This window comes from Haplochromis burtoni, unplaced genomic scaffold, assembly GCF_018398535.1.
Source record: "Haplochromis burtoni strain Fernald_Lab_line unplaced genomic scaffold, NCSU_Asbu1 Contig_382, whole genome shotgun sequence".
Classification (NCBI taxonomy): domain Eukaryota; kingdom Metazoa; phylum Chordata; class Actinopteri; order Cichliformes; family Cichlidae; genus Haplochromis; species Haplochromis burtoni.
The window spans coordinates 240,482-256,977 of NW_024582743.1; the positions used below are offsets into that span (position 1 = coordinate 240,482).

Here is a 16,496-nt window from a genome sequence, read left to right on the forward strand (position 1 = left end):
GTGCTATAAACACTTGATTATTATCACGGCTTTACTGCACATTTGGTTCCTGAAATAGGAGCTCACATCTTCACTTCATTTAGATCCTCAACACACATCCGGGTTACCTGCGGGGATGCAACAGGTGAGAATGCGGTTAAATACCTGGGGTGGGCGGAGTTTATTCTGGTCTGACAGAAACAGCTCCTGACCTTTGGGACTAACAGGGCGGGAGAGAAAGAGAGGAGCTGCATAAGGCACTAATCGGAGCGCAATGGCCTCGGAGTTCACTCAGGACGCGGTGCTGGTGTTCCTCCAGAGCCGCGGAGGCACAGTGAAAAACTCCGACCTGGTTCTGCACTTCAAAAACTTCATTCGGGATCATGCGGACCAGGACCGAAACCGAGAGCTCTTCAAGAAGTTCGTCAACTCCGTGGCCACCGTCAAACAGCTGGACGGAGTGTCTCATGTGATCCTCAGGAAGCAGTTCAGAGGATATGTCCCAGGTAAGGGGGCTGAAGTGGGCTCCTCCGACCCTCCGTGCGTCCCGGTCGGGAAGAACGCCGAAACTGCCGCTCCTAACAAGCCGCGACAGAAACCGCAGCAGAAAGAAGCGACTGCACCCGCCCCGTCGGGAGAAACTGCAACGAAAACAATCCTACCTGTGGCTGGCCTCGTCCTGACCAACAACAGCGTGCAGGAGAATTTAAACCTGAGGCAGCAGCAGGTACACCAGTCTATACAACCAGTGACAGCACAGGTAGTGAGTCACAGCCCACAGACACCACAGCTGAAGACACCCAGTCTGCCCACGCCTCCTGCTCTAGATCAGGCTTCTAAAGTGGGGCAGGGGCAGCGGAGAGTGGGTTTTGGTCCACCTCCTGGTGTCACACCTGCACCTCCTCACAGAGCAACCAGCCCAGGGTCAGAGGTCCTCACAGGGCAGAGGCAGCCAGAAGCGGGTGTTCATGCTCAGCGTGCCCCCCGGCGGGCGGGAAACAGGCCAAGCTACAAAACTGCTGTGAGCCAAGATGATGAAGAGGAGAAAGAGGAGGAGATCACAGTGACGCAGATTTCAGCAGGAGGAACGCGGCCCCCGAGCGCTCTGCTCAATGCCCCGGGGAGGGTCACGCCTGCTCCTTCTTCAGGCCAGAAGAGTTACAGTCAGGGTACTGAGGGGCAAATGCTCACCCCTCGGAGTCCAACTAGGGTCATTCCGAATAACAGCAACTTTGACCTGAGACAGCAGCAGGCACACAGCGCACCTGACCACTCTGTGCGACCAGTGTCAGCACAGACGGTGAGTCACATCCCACAGAAACCACAGCTAAAGACACCCAGTCTGCCTACACCTCCTGCCCCAGATCAGGCATCTAAAGGGGGAGAGCTGAGAGTGGGTTTTGGTCCACTTCCTGATGTCACACCTGCATCTCCTCATAGAGAAACCAGCCCGGGCCCTGAGGTCCTCACAGGGAGGAAGCAGCCAGAGGGGGATGTTCACCCTCAGCGTGCCCCCCGACGAGCAAGAAACAGGCCAAGCTACAAAACTGCTGTGAGCCAAGATGATGAAGAGGAGGTCATAGTGACGAAGGGTTCAGCAGCAGGAGCGCGGCCCCCTAGCGTTCCACTCAGTGCCCCGGGGAGGGTTACGCCTGCTCCTTCCTCAGTCCAGAGGAGTTACATTCAGGGTACTGAGGCCCTCAGAAGGGGGCCCCAGCCTCCAGAAGGTGGTCTTCATCAGGAGCCTCCTGTGCCTCCACAGCTCACCCAAAGGCGTTTGAAGCACAGACAGAGCTATAAAGCTGCTGTGAGTTATGATGAAGATGACGTAGAGGAGGTTCCCATGAGGCGAGGTTCAGGAGGAGGAGCGTGGCCACTGAATGTGCCGCTCGGTGACACAGTGAGGGCCATGTCTTCCTCATCGCCATGCATCATAGACACGCCTGCACCTTCATCTGTCCCACAGATTTACATCCAGGGCGCTGAAGGGGAAAAGCTCAGCCCTCACTATCTAGGTTTGAGGGAGGAAACTGCAGGCCCTAGGTTGGAACTGGGTGAGACCACCAGACGCAGCCTGCCTTTGGAGACTGCACTCCACCACAACATCCAGCAGGGCCACCAATACTCACCACTCTCAAGGGAACCCAAACCAGAGACCAATCAGAGCCACGGACCGTTGATGTCGTCCAGCCACAGCAGCATCTACTCGCCCTCGTCTGCTGGCGGCTTCCACAGCACCAAGTGGCCGCCGTCTAACTCCAGCAGAGAATTGGGATGGACCAGCAGCTCCTCGGATCTGCAGATCAGAGCAGGTACGCTAGCAGGTCTTTTTGTTAATGTTAGCTGGTTAGAAGCTTGTCAGTATTAATCCACCACTGAAAATGGTCCCCCATCAAAATCACTCTTTCCCCTGTCTCAATGACTCCCCCTGACTTTGTCAGCGATAAATGTTCTCAGGAGAACCTCCTCACTGTCATACACAGGCAGAAATGTGGAAACTAATGCAGAAAGTAAATGAAAGTAAATGAATATGTCAAAATAAATGACTACTAAATCAATTTAAAAATCAATATAGCTGAAAGTTCAATACAAAATAAAATAAAGAAATATCAACTTATGTCACAGTTTATAGATTATTGCCTCTATTTATTTTTAATATTAATTTTGGTGCATTTAATCACATTATGAAATTTCACTTTTCACTGGATGAAAAAGTCAAGCTCTTATGTGACACATGAAAAACTTATATGTATGTAAACAAGCATCTAGATCTGTTTATTTATTCATTTATTGATGTTTAATTTATTTCATTACCTAATACATTTGCTTTTGTTTGTTACATTTTAGAAATTATTATTGTAAAATTACTCACGGCCACTTTATTAGGTACACCTGGGCCAGACCCTTCAGAGCTGCTTGAATTTTTAATGGCTGAGATCGAAAAAGGTGCTGCAAACTTTCCTCAGAGATTTCAGTTCACACTGGCATGATGACATCACACAGTTGCTGCAGAACTGTCAGTTGCACATCCATGATGTGAATTTCCGATTTCACCGCATCCCAAAGGTTCTCTGTTGGATTGGTCTGGTGATGAGTGAGGCAATTTGAGTACAGTTATATATTAGAAAATGAGCTTTGTGACACGGTCCATTATCCTGCTGGAAGTATCCATCAGAAGATAAGAACATTGTGGTGATAAAGGGAAGGGCAAGCAATGCTCAGGTAGGGCATAGGGTTTAAATGAAAATCAGTTGGTACTAAGGAGCCCTAACTGTGCCAGGAAGATATCCCCCTCTAATTTCATCCTATTTTAGTGTGCCTGTGTGAAGTTTCTTTTTTTCTTAGCTGATGGGAATGACTCGGGTTCTGCCACTGCTTCAAGGTTTGATGTGTCTGCATACTGCATACTTGGGTTGTAACATGCTGTTATCTGACTTACTGTTGCCTTCCTATCAGCTTGAAACACTCTGGTCATTCTCCTCTCACCTCTGGTATCAACGAGGCATTTTCACCCAGAGAACCGCCGCTCACTGGATATTTACTCCCACTAGATCAGCAGTTATTGAAATACTCAGACCGGCCTCGTTCAAAGTCGCTTAAGTCACCTTTGTTTCTCATTCTGATCCTCAGTTTCATCTACAACAGCTCGACTTTACCGTTTCTACATGCTTAAACATGTTACATGCTGTACTTGATTGACTGATTAGATGTTTGTATTAACAAGCAGTTAAACAAGTGTGCCTGACAAAGTGGCCGAAGAGTATATTAACACAAACAAGTGAAAATGATAGATTGTCCTTCTATTTGTTACAAAATGTTACTATACAAATCATATTTGATCTGTATCATTTACCATAATCACAAGAGGATGTTTTATTTTTTTTAATTAAGTGAAGATTCCTGAGCTAGTCATTCATTTAGGCTATTTAAGATTCTGACAGTTGTGGTCCTCCATACTGTTCAATTGGTAGGAGAAGAGTAAATTTAAAAAGAAATTTAAAAAAATGATCAGCTTAATAGTCAGAAGTGATACTTAATTTTTTTTAAAGCTTTATTTATTTAATCCAACAGTCTTTTATTTATTTAAAACTTAAAACATAAAATAAGTGATTATAGCCTGAGACACACTTATGGGGCTTTTAATAGTATATTTTCGCAAATTGATAAGAAAATGATTACATTTATTATATTTATGAATGACAGATTTTTGTCAGTTTTGGTCCTCCATACATTTTAGCTACGTCAAAGTTCATCTCAGTAATAGAGTCCAACTCATGCCTGACACATAATGAACAGTATGTACTTAAATAAGCTGGCGTCCTTATTTTGGGTTTCCTGTGTATGCACCTCTGCCCGAGGTGCATTAAGCAAAAGTGGTAATCCAGCTGTTGACTTGTCTCTGTACCATTTCCGTGAAAACAGGTGTGCCTGTAGGCGTGCCCAGAATCCAGGGAACTGTCAAACTAACCAAAGAGGGTATGTCGGACTCCACGATGAGTCGTGCTGACACTAAAATAGTGCCTTGGCATCGCTCCACCGGTCAGCTCTATGACGAGCAGGAGCCCTCAGCTTGTTCGTCACCGCTGCGTCGCTCCACTGACCAGCTCAACGAGAACCAATCCTCTCCGGGCCGAGTGGCGCCGTTTTATCTTTCCACAGGTCTGACCCGAAGTTTAAGTTCACTATTCACTTCTAAGCATTTAAAACAGCAGTTTCTGTCCTTTATCAGCCCTGTCTTTCATGTTCAAATTGGTTAATTGGAACAAAATTTTAAGTAACATCTTTTCAAACTTGCCTTTACTTTCCCACCTGCACCATAACCATCGCCTGTCCTTTATCGCTGGGTGGGAATCGATGATTTATACCACACTGAACGCTTCCCTCTGTCTAAAAGGTGATCTCTGTGATCGTGAAGACGCCGTGTCAAGCGATGACTCGGTCTCTTCACCTTACCTGCGGCAACGCCCTGGTGCCACCAACCGGATGAGCACCAAACAAAGGATGTCCCTCAGCATGGGAGCCGACCTGGACCAGATTCTTCAGGGGGAGGCAAGGGAAGGAAGAGGAACCGAGGAGGCTCGGAGGAGCCGCCTCCACCGGATTTCTTCCTCGCTCAGCCTCCGTCACAATCTGTCGTGCTCCTCATTATCATCCTGTTCCACGCCGCCTCGAAGCCACAGCCTCGCCAGTCTGGACGAGCCAAAAGGAGAAAAGATGAATCTATCTACAGAAGCCTCGCCCTCCTCCAACCACCGTGACAACCACGGTCGACATGTAAGACTTATTAAAACTAACAACTGTGATTAACATAATCACAAGTATTAATTACTGTTCACCTGTTCATAGGTTACATGCTTTCAGCATAGGTTATTAAACCTATACTCTCCTTTTGCCCCACACATATCATATAATACACGATGAGGCTTCATTAATTAAAATTATGTGCTCCTGTCATCAGTCGCTGGTTCCTTTGGAGCCGAGGGAACATACCTGGCTGGTTAAGGCGGCGGCGGGCAACTGGCCGGAAATCTACACCCTCTTCAGAGAGGAACCGTCCCTCCTCAACAAAAAAGACTTCATCTCAGGCTTCACTGTACTGCACTGGATTGCCAAACACGGCGACCACCGAGTCCTCAACACTCTAGGGTACACAGCAAACTTGTGACCTATAATTAGGAACGTCTGAAGTACTTGTGCGGATTAGTGCTAGTTTTGTCTGCTCAGGTTTAATAGTGGAAGGTAGACCAGTGACCCACTCATGACTCTCTTGTGTTGACAGCAGCGTTATAAAATCTTTAATGTGTTTATTATTTATAGATGATAAATGGCACTCATCCATCATCCATTTTCGGTTTCAGGTATGGAATTGAAAAGCACTCTCTTACCTTCGACGTAAACGCCAGGTCTAACAGCGGTCACACGCCTCTCCACATCGCTGTCATGCACGGTCACAAAAACATCATTCGGTTGCTAATCAAGAAGTTCCAAGCTAATGTGAAGCAGAGAGACATGGCAGGTAAGAGACCTTGGCAGTACCTGAGCCTCGACGCGCCACTGGAAATGTTCCACTTGCTCGCAGCGCCGATGCAGGACGTTATGTCAGGAAAGAAAGGTGTTGAGATGGCAAACACCAGCTGGGAGCAGCAGCAGAAGCAAAGCCGCCACCTGCGTCACCATGCCTCCTCAGCTTCAAGAGAGAGCCCGCTGACAATTGCGAGTAGAACGAAGGTGAAACGGGCAACCTCACTCGCTGCGTTGCTTAAACACAAACCGTTAATACGATTTCAAGCAAATCAGGTGAACTCCTCAGCTTAAACTTCAGGGTTAAGCTTGTTTCAAGAGTCTTGCAACATGGAATAGTCAGAACAGCTAGCTGGTCCGCGGGTCTTAAAAACTACCAAGACAGAGATTAAGAAGCAGCTAACTGTTTGTCACACTTGTTCCTTTGTCATATGCTTGGGCACCAGCAGTGATTCTCATACAGTAGTGAAAAATATTTCCTTTCCTGAAACCAGCAAAAACTGCCAGAAACTATTAAAAGAACAAGCCATGCTGATTAGGCCACTGCATAAATATAACTTTACAGTGTTCACAGTAGCAGTCACTGTTACCACCTTATCGAGCTATTTAACACAGAAACAAGTATTAAATAGACACAATGACATGACAATGACTGCATGACATCATGTGAAAAAAACCTCAATACCTGCCTGGGGAGCGGTTAAACCTCTTTTGGAGAAAAAAACTCAACACACCCTCTGGTGGTAATGCTGGTAGTTCCTAAACACGCGTTTTTAAGAATGATCTTGTTTTACATAAAGAGCAGTGGCATACCAATAATCGCCCTTTCTTTCAGTGAAACTGAAAATATGCAACAGGATAAACAGGATTTCTTCACAGTGGATATATAGAACTGCACATTTTCAGGGTATGTAGGACTTGACTGCCTCCTCTCTCCTCTGTGAAGACCTTTCTGAACTATAAAACCCTATAAACAGATAAATCAGCTCTTTCAACAGCAGCTGTGAGCTTTGCTTTTAAAGCCTCATTTGTAGGTCCTTTTCTGCTGTTGATTGTTGGAAGCCTCTCCAACTGGATAAATATGCCGTATAATATTTCACCACTTCTTATTATAACAAAAGAGAGATTAGTTTTTTTGAAGGCCAAAACCTAGAGCTCAGGCCAAACAACTGCAATAAAGAGAATCATGAGTTTCCATGGCAGACTTTGAATGCCTAACAAGAGATTGTATCACAAAGAAGCTGAAATATGATCTAAAGAATGCGATGGTTTAAGCGGGGATCTGATCTGCGAGCGCTTGACTGGTTTTCAGCATGACTTTATTATCTTGCAGTTGTGACAGGAGAACATACAAGGTGTACGTTTACAAGCTGCAGGCTAACAGGAGAGACAGTTCCAGTTTCAGCCGTGATTCATTTACTGATACTTATTTAGAGTTTGGAGTACACACCGCTGCTTTGTTAATGTCTGTTTTACATTCCTCCTGCTGTTTACACACCACCCATCAGTTTGTTCAGTGATCCCCCCCCCTCTTTCTTTTAACCAGTGTTTAGTTTGACTTCATAAAGATATTGTAGACAAATCAAGAATTACAACTTGTGAATTACATTGGCACAAATTAACTGCCTCCTAGGGAGTATGCATTTGTGTTGTTGATATGAACCCATAATAATGTTTAACAAAAATAAGCACATATACCAAAATGTCAAATTCTTCCTTTAGCTTACAACTTTGTCTGTATTTTCTGAGTGCCAATAATCTACACATTTAATTAACATTTGCATTATTTTTTTCCACCTTTTTAATTTGACTGTTGTTTTCATGTTATGTTGTTGTCAACATCTGCAGTTTGGTTTTCAGTGGTTGCCAATTTTGACTGGTGACCATTGGCTTGACATAGCTACTGGTAGTCAATTTAAATTACTAATGTCACTTGCTAATGCTAATCTAACATGACCACTGGCTTGAGGTGGCTAAGGCTATTTAATGTCAGCTAACTTTGGCTGTTAGCTTAGTGTTATATTTGGTTGAAAAGGTTAAAATTAGCTATTATCAGGTCGTTTTGATTACTAGCCTAGTAATGACCATTAGCTTGAAATTGTTATTGCTATTCAATGTCTGTTAATTTTGGATACTAGTCTAGCATGACATTAACTTGAGGTGGCTAATAGTAGCTGTTGTCAGCTAACTTCAGCTGCTAGCCTGATATAACTATTCGCTTGAGCTGACTACTACTACTAGTTGAGCTAATTTTGGCTGACCCCAGGGTTTGATGCGACCATTAGCTTCAGATGGCTAATACTTGCTCATATATTCATTAGCCTGAAGTAGTCAATAACAGTTAACATTAGCTAACTTTCTCTCGTACAGTCCCTGAAAAGCTTTGAGAAGTTGTACTTTTATCTAAATTTACACTTTTCTGCATTTGTTTATACTTTTGTCACAGTTGAACTGAAGTTGTAGCTGGTGGATAGGGGACAAAATGATTTTTTTTTTTTTTAATATTAATTACTGTGACAAATTATAATCAATGTCACCACTTTGTTTCTTTTCAGTGTATCAGTTGTCAAAGTGGGACTGATTATTATTTTACCCAATTTCTATCGTGAATATGTAACGTTACAAAAAAAAAAAAAAAACAGATTGTATGAATGAGTGAATGTTAAATGTGGAAAAAAAGTTTACAATTATCAAGTAAACGTGTAAAATTTGTACTGGACATCTTTGACATTTTGCTATATGTGCACCACCACCAAGTATCACAATTTCTCTCATAAACACTTTGTGCTACACCCTTTTGAAATGGCAGACCTTCCAGAGGAACTCAAGAAACTATTCAAGAAATTAAAAAAAAAAAAACTGATGGAGAATTTGTAAAATGCTGAGGAGGAATTTGAAGTTGAGGCGGTGTAAAACATGTAAAAGCACAAGTATTATCCTTTCACAACCACCAGGGTACATTACATTTGACTGTTTTGTTTGTAAATTTGTCTGTTGTTTACTTTGACAGATGCACATTATATTTTTAACACCACTGAATATTAAATATGTTTCACAGTTGGATATATGTTTTTTGTATCTATATTTGAAAGGCCTGATGGAGGTCTAGTCTGAAATGTTGCAATTAAATATAAATTCTGCAAGTCAGATCGCATGCTGGAGTGTGTTTGTGAAACATTGGTGTGAGGGTTTCTGTTTCTGTGTTTCAAGACTGTTCTTCATGCTTGTGGGCATGTTCGATCCTGATTTGTTGTGTTTTTGTTGTGTTTGGGTGGGTATGACTGTAATGGGGACTTGAAACCTGCTTAACAGTCACATTATGTGGACTTAAAGGAAATTAATATTAGTCAGGGTTCAGGGTGCTGCTGTTCTTGTAGCTTGTAGCAATTTTTTTTTTTAAATCCTCAAAGAGGATTTAAAAAATGACTTTTAGATTATGTAATGTGGGTATTTCAGTAGAAAGAAGTGTGTATGTAAGTGTATGTGTGGTTTTTGTCTGAACAAGCTCAGCAGCAGAAAGTCCCTTCCTATATAACCGGTCTGACCTGTAGCATTATTCAACTCCATTTCAGTGTCTCATAATACACCCAGCTGGGATATGTTATTGCCAAAGTTATTTACTATAAATTTGTGAAATCATGCTCCATTTGTCCTTCCCTACGTCATTCCTGTTTATCCAAATTTAAACTCAGCAAGTGTGTTGGTGGGGACTTGAGTAAGTTTGGTGCTAAGATTGACGTCATTTGGATCAGTGGTACTTTTATTTTGAGAAAATAAACTCACAGGCATGTTTCTTCTTTGACATTAATGCATTACCAAGCTTTTCAGCCCAAAGTTTAACCCTCAATGAAGTGCCAAATCCTTACAGTAAACCTAACCTGTGGAAAACTGAAGCACACCCCATTATTCAACAGCTTGTAGAACCACCTTTAGCAGCAGTGACTTAAGTAATCATTTTCAGCTTTCTCCACTCCCTCATCAGCAGCCAGGTCCAGGAAGAGGAAGATGGTGGAAAAAACAGAAACCAAACAAAGGGAGAATAAGTCCACCAATGCCAGAGAGACTGAAACAGTGCGTCTACCATGACGCTATTCTGCCCTTTGATGTGATGAAGTTACAAGAACTCAGAGACTAACCGAGAGCTTGAGACAATACAGGGAACAAAGGTTAATGGCCTGTAATGACACCAGAGGCACAGAGCACACGAGAAACAAAAGAAAACCTGGGGAGGACCCTCGTTTTAGTTTGGACTTGTTTCAAAGCTGCAGGTTTACGTGTGGGAGATCTCTTTGTTTGAGCTGCTTCCCTTTTATCTGTGTGCATACATGTGTAAAAACTAATCCGTGCAGCCTTTGCTCTCACAGCATTTTACAAAGTTCTGATTCTGGGACAGAATATAAGCTGGGCGGGGGGAGTGAGGAGGGGAAATCTCTTAAATATGCTGAACCCTTTTATTCTGGGATAATCAGCTGAAATAGTTTTAAGGGATCAAGAACACAGTCCTCTGGGTCTTTTTGTTCCTAATATCTTGTTGCACGTGTTCTGAATGTTGTTTTCAAACCGCCTTTGTAGTTTATGTCACAGGTTTTATCTTTGCAACCTGATGAGCTAGGTCCTGCTGATACTACACGCTTTAGTTGGTTGTGCAGAAAGCACGTTTTTTATTCTTGAGTCAGTCTGCTGCCATGTTTGCTACAGTTCCAGCTGTGGAAAATTGAATATAGAACATTATTCAGTCTATTTGTGGATATATCATCTGTTAATAGATCTTCATTCCTGGTTTCTTTGAGAACATCTCTGGCTGAAGCAGATGGCACTCACTTCATCTGTTGTCCAGAAGAGTCAAATGATCGATGAGATGCTCTCCTTTTATGTGAGTGTGAGAGACGGTAAGAAAGATCACAAAAAGTCAGAGTTAACAAAGAAGGTTGATAACCATGGTGGGGTTTTAGGTTCCATCAAGCCAGCTAACACAAAGAAAACCTGTCTTCATCTTTTAAAGCACCTCAGTTTTCTGCACTTTATTTTACTTTCCCATCTCTGTTCACCCCACCAGCTCATCTTAAATCCTGAAACCTCCCCTAGCTATATCAAGTGTACTAATGGACAGATAGTTGGATCAAAGGTCTCCTAGCAAAAGCTTCCCTGAAGCAGACTCAGAGCTTGTGATTTATTACACCAACGCTACCTTCTCTGATTATTCCATAGGTCACCATATACTAAAGAAAAATGGACCCTTGTCCCGTTTTAATGTTTACCATGTCAGTGCGACCCACCTGGGCTTTGCTTTTGAATGTGGCTAAAAAAAACAACCCAAAATGTTCAGAAACAAGATGACGATGGTAGAGGTTACCTTTCAAATATATCTTATACTTTGATTTTTAGTGTTGAAACGACATCAGGAGCTCGCCTTACTGCTTCTATAGCAAAGCCAAAGATCTCCGACAGCTCTGGGTATAACACTGTCCTTTGTTGCAGTTTGTGTGAAAGTAATCTGTAACAAATGGAAGACACAGCACATGCTCAGTTTCATATTCTTTATTTACTGGTGCCGTGGTGCGTTCAGGGACCTGGCATGGCCACCGGCAACTCCTACAGCAGGAACAACAGAGCTTTTTTTCATGAAGGAAAATATACTGAACATGAAGGGATTTAACAAAAAAAAAAGTGTGTTTTAGCTTTGAACATCAAAGCAAAGATAGTCACTCAACTCCAAAGAAAAAACAGCTTAAAACACATATCTGTCTATTAATTTTAAGCAGCCGCTTAGCCAAAAAACAACTCAGGTTTGGGATCAATGTAGCTGGATAACAACATGTTAGCCAGGATAAGTTAAGTCAGAGTTGTTTTCTTTTTTTTTATTAACTCTCATGCATCACACCCAGATTGTTTTTACTTTTTCAAAGCACACAATCCACAAATAGCTGCTTTTCGGGCCCCAAACAAACAGTAAACGAACGTTTGGTGGCCGAAACACGCGTTCATTCAGTTGAGTGTCACAACAAGCTTGAAAGGAAAATAAATGTTTATATTAGCATCTTTTTAACAATCAGATTTTACTGAAAAAAAAATAATTCCCCCCCAACAGGGTGAAAACTACAGATAATCTACACAAACCTTCATACGGTTGATTCAGACTCTCTATGAATATGTTATAAATAGGCAGAGTGAGAAGGGACGGGATAAAAGTATAAATATATGAAAATAAAGACAAATATAAGGTGACAAACAGACGCAGGAAGTCAAGTCTAGGGTTTTTTTTCAGTATTTTCTACTTATAATTTTTTAGATTCTCATGTTTTGTGTTCAACAAATAGAATTAATAAGAACAGAGTAGCAGCGGCAGGTTTTTTAGTTTTTGAACGTTTAAATATTTTTTTGGGGCTCTGTTGTCCCCGCTGCAGGGGATGATGGGAGCTGACTGCAGGCCACCCGAACAGCTTGGCATCACACCGAGTTGGGAGGGGGAGGGAGAGCGGGACGGGGGTCATTTCACCGCAACCAAAACAGTCTTAACCACTAACATCATCTTCTTTTTAGCAGCAACTCTGACTGGCAACTTTCCCTTCGGAGCTGCTACTTTTTACTTGGAATCTCTCAGGCTTACATTTTTTTTAGTCTGAAAGATTTATTTTTCTCTTCCACGACAGTTTCCTGAAAACAGGAAGATGATGTTGGCGTCAAGGCGATTTTGGCAGACAGCTTCCTGTTTGGTCTCTAGGAGGCGCTGGCTGGCTGCAGAGGCGGGCAGGGGGAGGAGCTGCCTTCCTGTCGAGCTGGCAAAACTCCTCCTCCTCCTCCGGCTATTGGCGTTTTTGCCCCTTCCTGGACGGCGGTGGTATTGGTGGTGGTGACGTCTTCGTTGTAGAGACGTTTAATGCCATCGTAAAAATCATCCACCTCCATCTCCTCCACCTGGACAGGGAGAGAGATATTTATTGCTACAGCTACTGATTCCCATATTCTGCTTATTTTCAGCTCCATATTTTTATTCTAGGGTAGCTTTGCATGATTCGGAGTTCAGAATAAGCCTCTTTTGTTCCTAGCTGAGCCGCCCAGTTCAGCCTCTGTTTGAAGCAGCCTCATTTAACTGCATTTCATCCCCTTCGAACTAACTTGTCTGAGTAATTCACCCTAGCAATTAGAATATTTGAACATCAGGTGGGTGGAGCTTCTGTGCCTATGAGGACCAGAGTGAGGCTTCTTGAGGCTTCCCTTCTGTCTGACATCATCAAGAGGAGAAAAAAAGTGTAACAGTGCATATATGACAGGAAACAGAGGAAATAACAACAGGTCCAGCCTAATATCAAATGTGAGAAGAAAATAGAGTCACCTTGCGTTTGGTCGAGGCCTTGCAGCGCAGTGTGACCTTCTGCAGGTGATTAAGATGGCGGAGGTGTTTGGGGGGAGAAAGCAGGGCTGGGATGCTGCTGTCTGCAGAAGAGGAGGAGGAGGAGGAGGAGGAGGAGATGACGACACTCAAGGGCTGCTGGCTCTCCTCCTCTTCCCCACCACCAGCAGTAGACTGTGGGTGGGCAGAGGTGACATGGTCCCTGGAAGACTCTGTGGTGGAGGTGATGGTCCCTACAAAGGAGGACATCACAAATACAGCTCACGCCCTCTGATGCTAACACTTGCTTTATGAATATAAAATGTGGCTTACTAAGAAAACTACTTTTTTTTTCTCCTCAGTGGCAAAACACTTTCACAGGTCCGAGTTGGTGACTGGCTCAGTAGCACAATGTGCTTCAAGAAAGATTTCAGACACTGTCCTCCAGCAAAATCTGATAAGCAGCTCTGATGTAGAAGTCAAACATACCCAGTGTGCAGCAGGGTGGTGTAGGCTGCGGGGGCTGGTAGATGTACACGGTGTTCGGAGGCAGGGGAGCTCTCAGTGTGGAAAGACTACGAGCCACCAGCTCACGGCTGCGAATCAGCTCAGAGCTGTCGATCTAAGGAACAGAGAGAGAGACTTATCTTTACACAAGCTCTGCAGCCCTGAGCTGATGTGATGGACAGAAGCATGTGTGCTCGCCTTTAACTAGTAAAATTCAGTTTGATCACCGCAGCTTGTAAAATAGTCTTAACTTCTAGTGGAATCGTTCATGTTTGTGTTCACAATTTTTCATCCTCCTGCTACACAAAATCAACATTTTCTCATTTTAAAAGGTGAAAAAGTCCATACGTGGACAGGCTGCCATTGTTCGAGACATACGTGTCGTCATCTTTAATCTGTTCCCCGTTTAGGTTTGGTCAAAAATGACTTTATGCTTTGGCTTAAACTGCAGTGGTTGCCAATTTCTTTGTGGCCAAAGTGACGCATCGCTGCTTTATGTGGACGAAATACTACAGACATGAAACGAAACTAAAAGTGTCTTGTTATGAAAAAAAAAAAAAAGACGTGATAATTTATCTTTATCTGTACACACACAGATTATGAGGACGCAGCTGCTTTGTTCACCGCTTCTGAATGGCTGTCATGTGACCTGTGCTTTGTCGCTGATGGTCAGTTGACAGCAGCGATCGTGGCTGAAGAGTTGGGCGTTCGTCTTGTAATCGGAAGGTTGCCGGTTCGAGCCCCGGCTCCGACAGTCTCGGTCGTTGTGTCCTTGGGCAAGACACTTCACCTGTTGCCTACTGGTGGTGGTCAGAGGGCCCGGTGGCGCCAGTGTCCGGCAGCCTCGCCTCTGTCAGTGCGCCCAGCGTGGCTGTGGCTATAATGTAGCTTGCAATCACCAGTGTGTGAATGTGTGGATGATTGTGTATAGTGTAAAGCACTTTGGGGTCCTTAGGACCAAGTAAAGTGCTATACAAATACAGACCATTTACCATTTTACCATTTATAGCAGACATACCAGGCTCCTGTTGCCTGGGTAACCCTCTAATATATTTACTGCCACACATCAAAAAGCAAAATCCAGCGCTCTCATTGGTAGTCACTTCAATTGTTCGCCTGGACATTCAGAAAACTTAAGGCTCGCCCACTGCACACCTCCAGGAATCTTTTCAAATGACGGTGCTTGACGCCACTGGGGATCACTTCCGGTGTGGACACCACTTACGCTCTGCCACTTTTCTCATCAAAAGTAAGAAGTAAAATTTATTTACGTATTCCAGTTAAAATCCCTTCATCCTACTTCAATAAGCATGTTATACGCCAATATAGAAAACACATAAAAATATTCCACCTTTAAAGTTCCTGGTTTCAGAACAGTGAATTTAATATCCATTTTTTTTCCATTCATTTTTCATTCATTCGCTTCCGCTTATCCTTTTCAGGGTTGCGGGGGGCGCTGGAGCCTATCCCAGTTGTCATAGGGCAAGAGGCAGGGTACACCCTGGACAGGTCGCCAGTCTGTCGCAGGGCCAACACACAGAGACAGACAACCATTCACACCTAGTGGCAATTTGGATTAATCAATTAACCTATCCCCACAAGCTGCATGTCTTTGGACAGTGGGAGGAAGCCGGAGTACCCGGAGAGAACCCACGCAAACACGGGGAGAACATGCAAACTCCACACAGAAAGACCCCGGCCTGATGGTGGAATTGAACTCAGGACCTTCTTGCTGTGCGGCAACAGTACTAACCACCGTGCTGCCCTGAATTTAATATATACAGTAAAATATCCTTTTCTGTATTTACGGGACAGAGCTGTTTTTCTGTTTCTTACACCTAGTCACATTTTTTTGTATTTTTGACAAATTACTGTAAAACAAGTCATTTGATGGAGATCCTCTCCATCCATCCTCAACCTTTTTTGAGCCATGGACCGGTTTATGTCCGACAATATTTTCACGGACCCGCCTTTAAGGTGTCGCGGATAAATACAACAAAATAAAACCAGTACCACTACCAAAAAAAGAAGATTTATTCATAACACACGGGAAAAGACCCAGGAAAACCGAGTTAACGATAAAAACAATAAAAACCCTGAAAACCATAAATTTCCCATTTCCCTACAGTTCTACCCTGATGAGCCATAAAGTAAAGAATGAGGTAAAAACAAAGAGAAGGCTCTCCACAAATCTGTGTTTAATATGAGTGAGGTGACCGCGGGTGCCCTTTGTCTGACAACAGAGCTCTCCTCCTGAAAGTCATGATGCTCAGTATAGAAACTGTTGCATTAGTTCCTCTCGTTTTTCCTCATAGTACTTCTTCCCTTTCTGCTGCAGTCATGCTGCAGGTGTAGCGCCCTCTGCTGGTATTTGTTTGCTCTTTTTTTCCTCCCTGTCAGCCTGTTTGTCTTCCTGTCATCCAGAGTGAGTCATTGAAAAATAAATGACAAAACTAATTTAAGAAAAAAACAAAACAAACAAGCAAAAACAGAAAGAAAAAAAAACCAACAACATAATTTGTTGGGGGGGTTTTTTGTTGTTTTTTTTTAATGCTAACAGGAACTTGGAAAGGAACTCAATGAACTTAATAAAACTTGAGGACCACAGTTTCCTTTTTGTTCAGCAGTTTAAAGTTCTACTTTCTTAAATGAGGTAAAT

At 43.3% G+C, this 16,496-nt stretch overlaps 2 protein-coding genes across 3 annotated transcripts in view; one reads left to right on the forward strand and one right to left on the reverse strand.

Moving 5' to 3' along the window:
- LOC102303938 (serine/arginine repetitive matrix protein 2) lies at nt 1-11,697 on the forward strand. The gene is made up of 5 exons (XM_005944395.3): nt 1-2,291; nt 4,402-4,638; nt 4,874-5,253; nt 5,438-5,625; nt 5,838-11,697. Exons 1-5 carry the CDS (start codon nt 254-256, stop codon nt 6,292-6,294), a joined length of 3,300 nt encoding a protein of 1,099 aa, XP_005944457.1. The 5' UTR covers nt 1-253; the 3' UTR covers nt 6,295-11,697.
- The window catches only part of ccni (cyclin I), an 18,729-nt gene continuing 13,756 nt past the window's right edge, over nt 11,524-16,496 (reverse strand). For both annotated transcript variants that reach the window (XM_005944388.2, XM_005944389.3), the window contains exons 8-10: nt 13,820-13,952; nt 13,334-13,584; nt 11,524-12,915 (exon numbers count right to left, since the gene is read on the reverse strand). In XM_005944388.2, the coding sequence (XP_005944450.1) occupies nt 12,718-12,915; nt 13,334-13,584; nt 13,820-13,952 (582 nt within the window). In that variant the 3' untranslated portion in view covers nt 11,524-12,717. The remainder of the gene's footprint in view (nt 12,916-13,333; nt 13,585-13,819; nt 13,953-16,496) is intronic.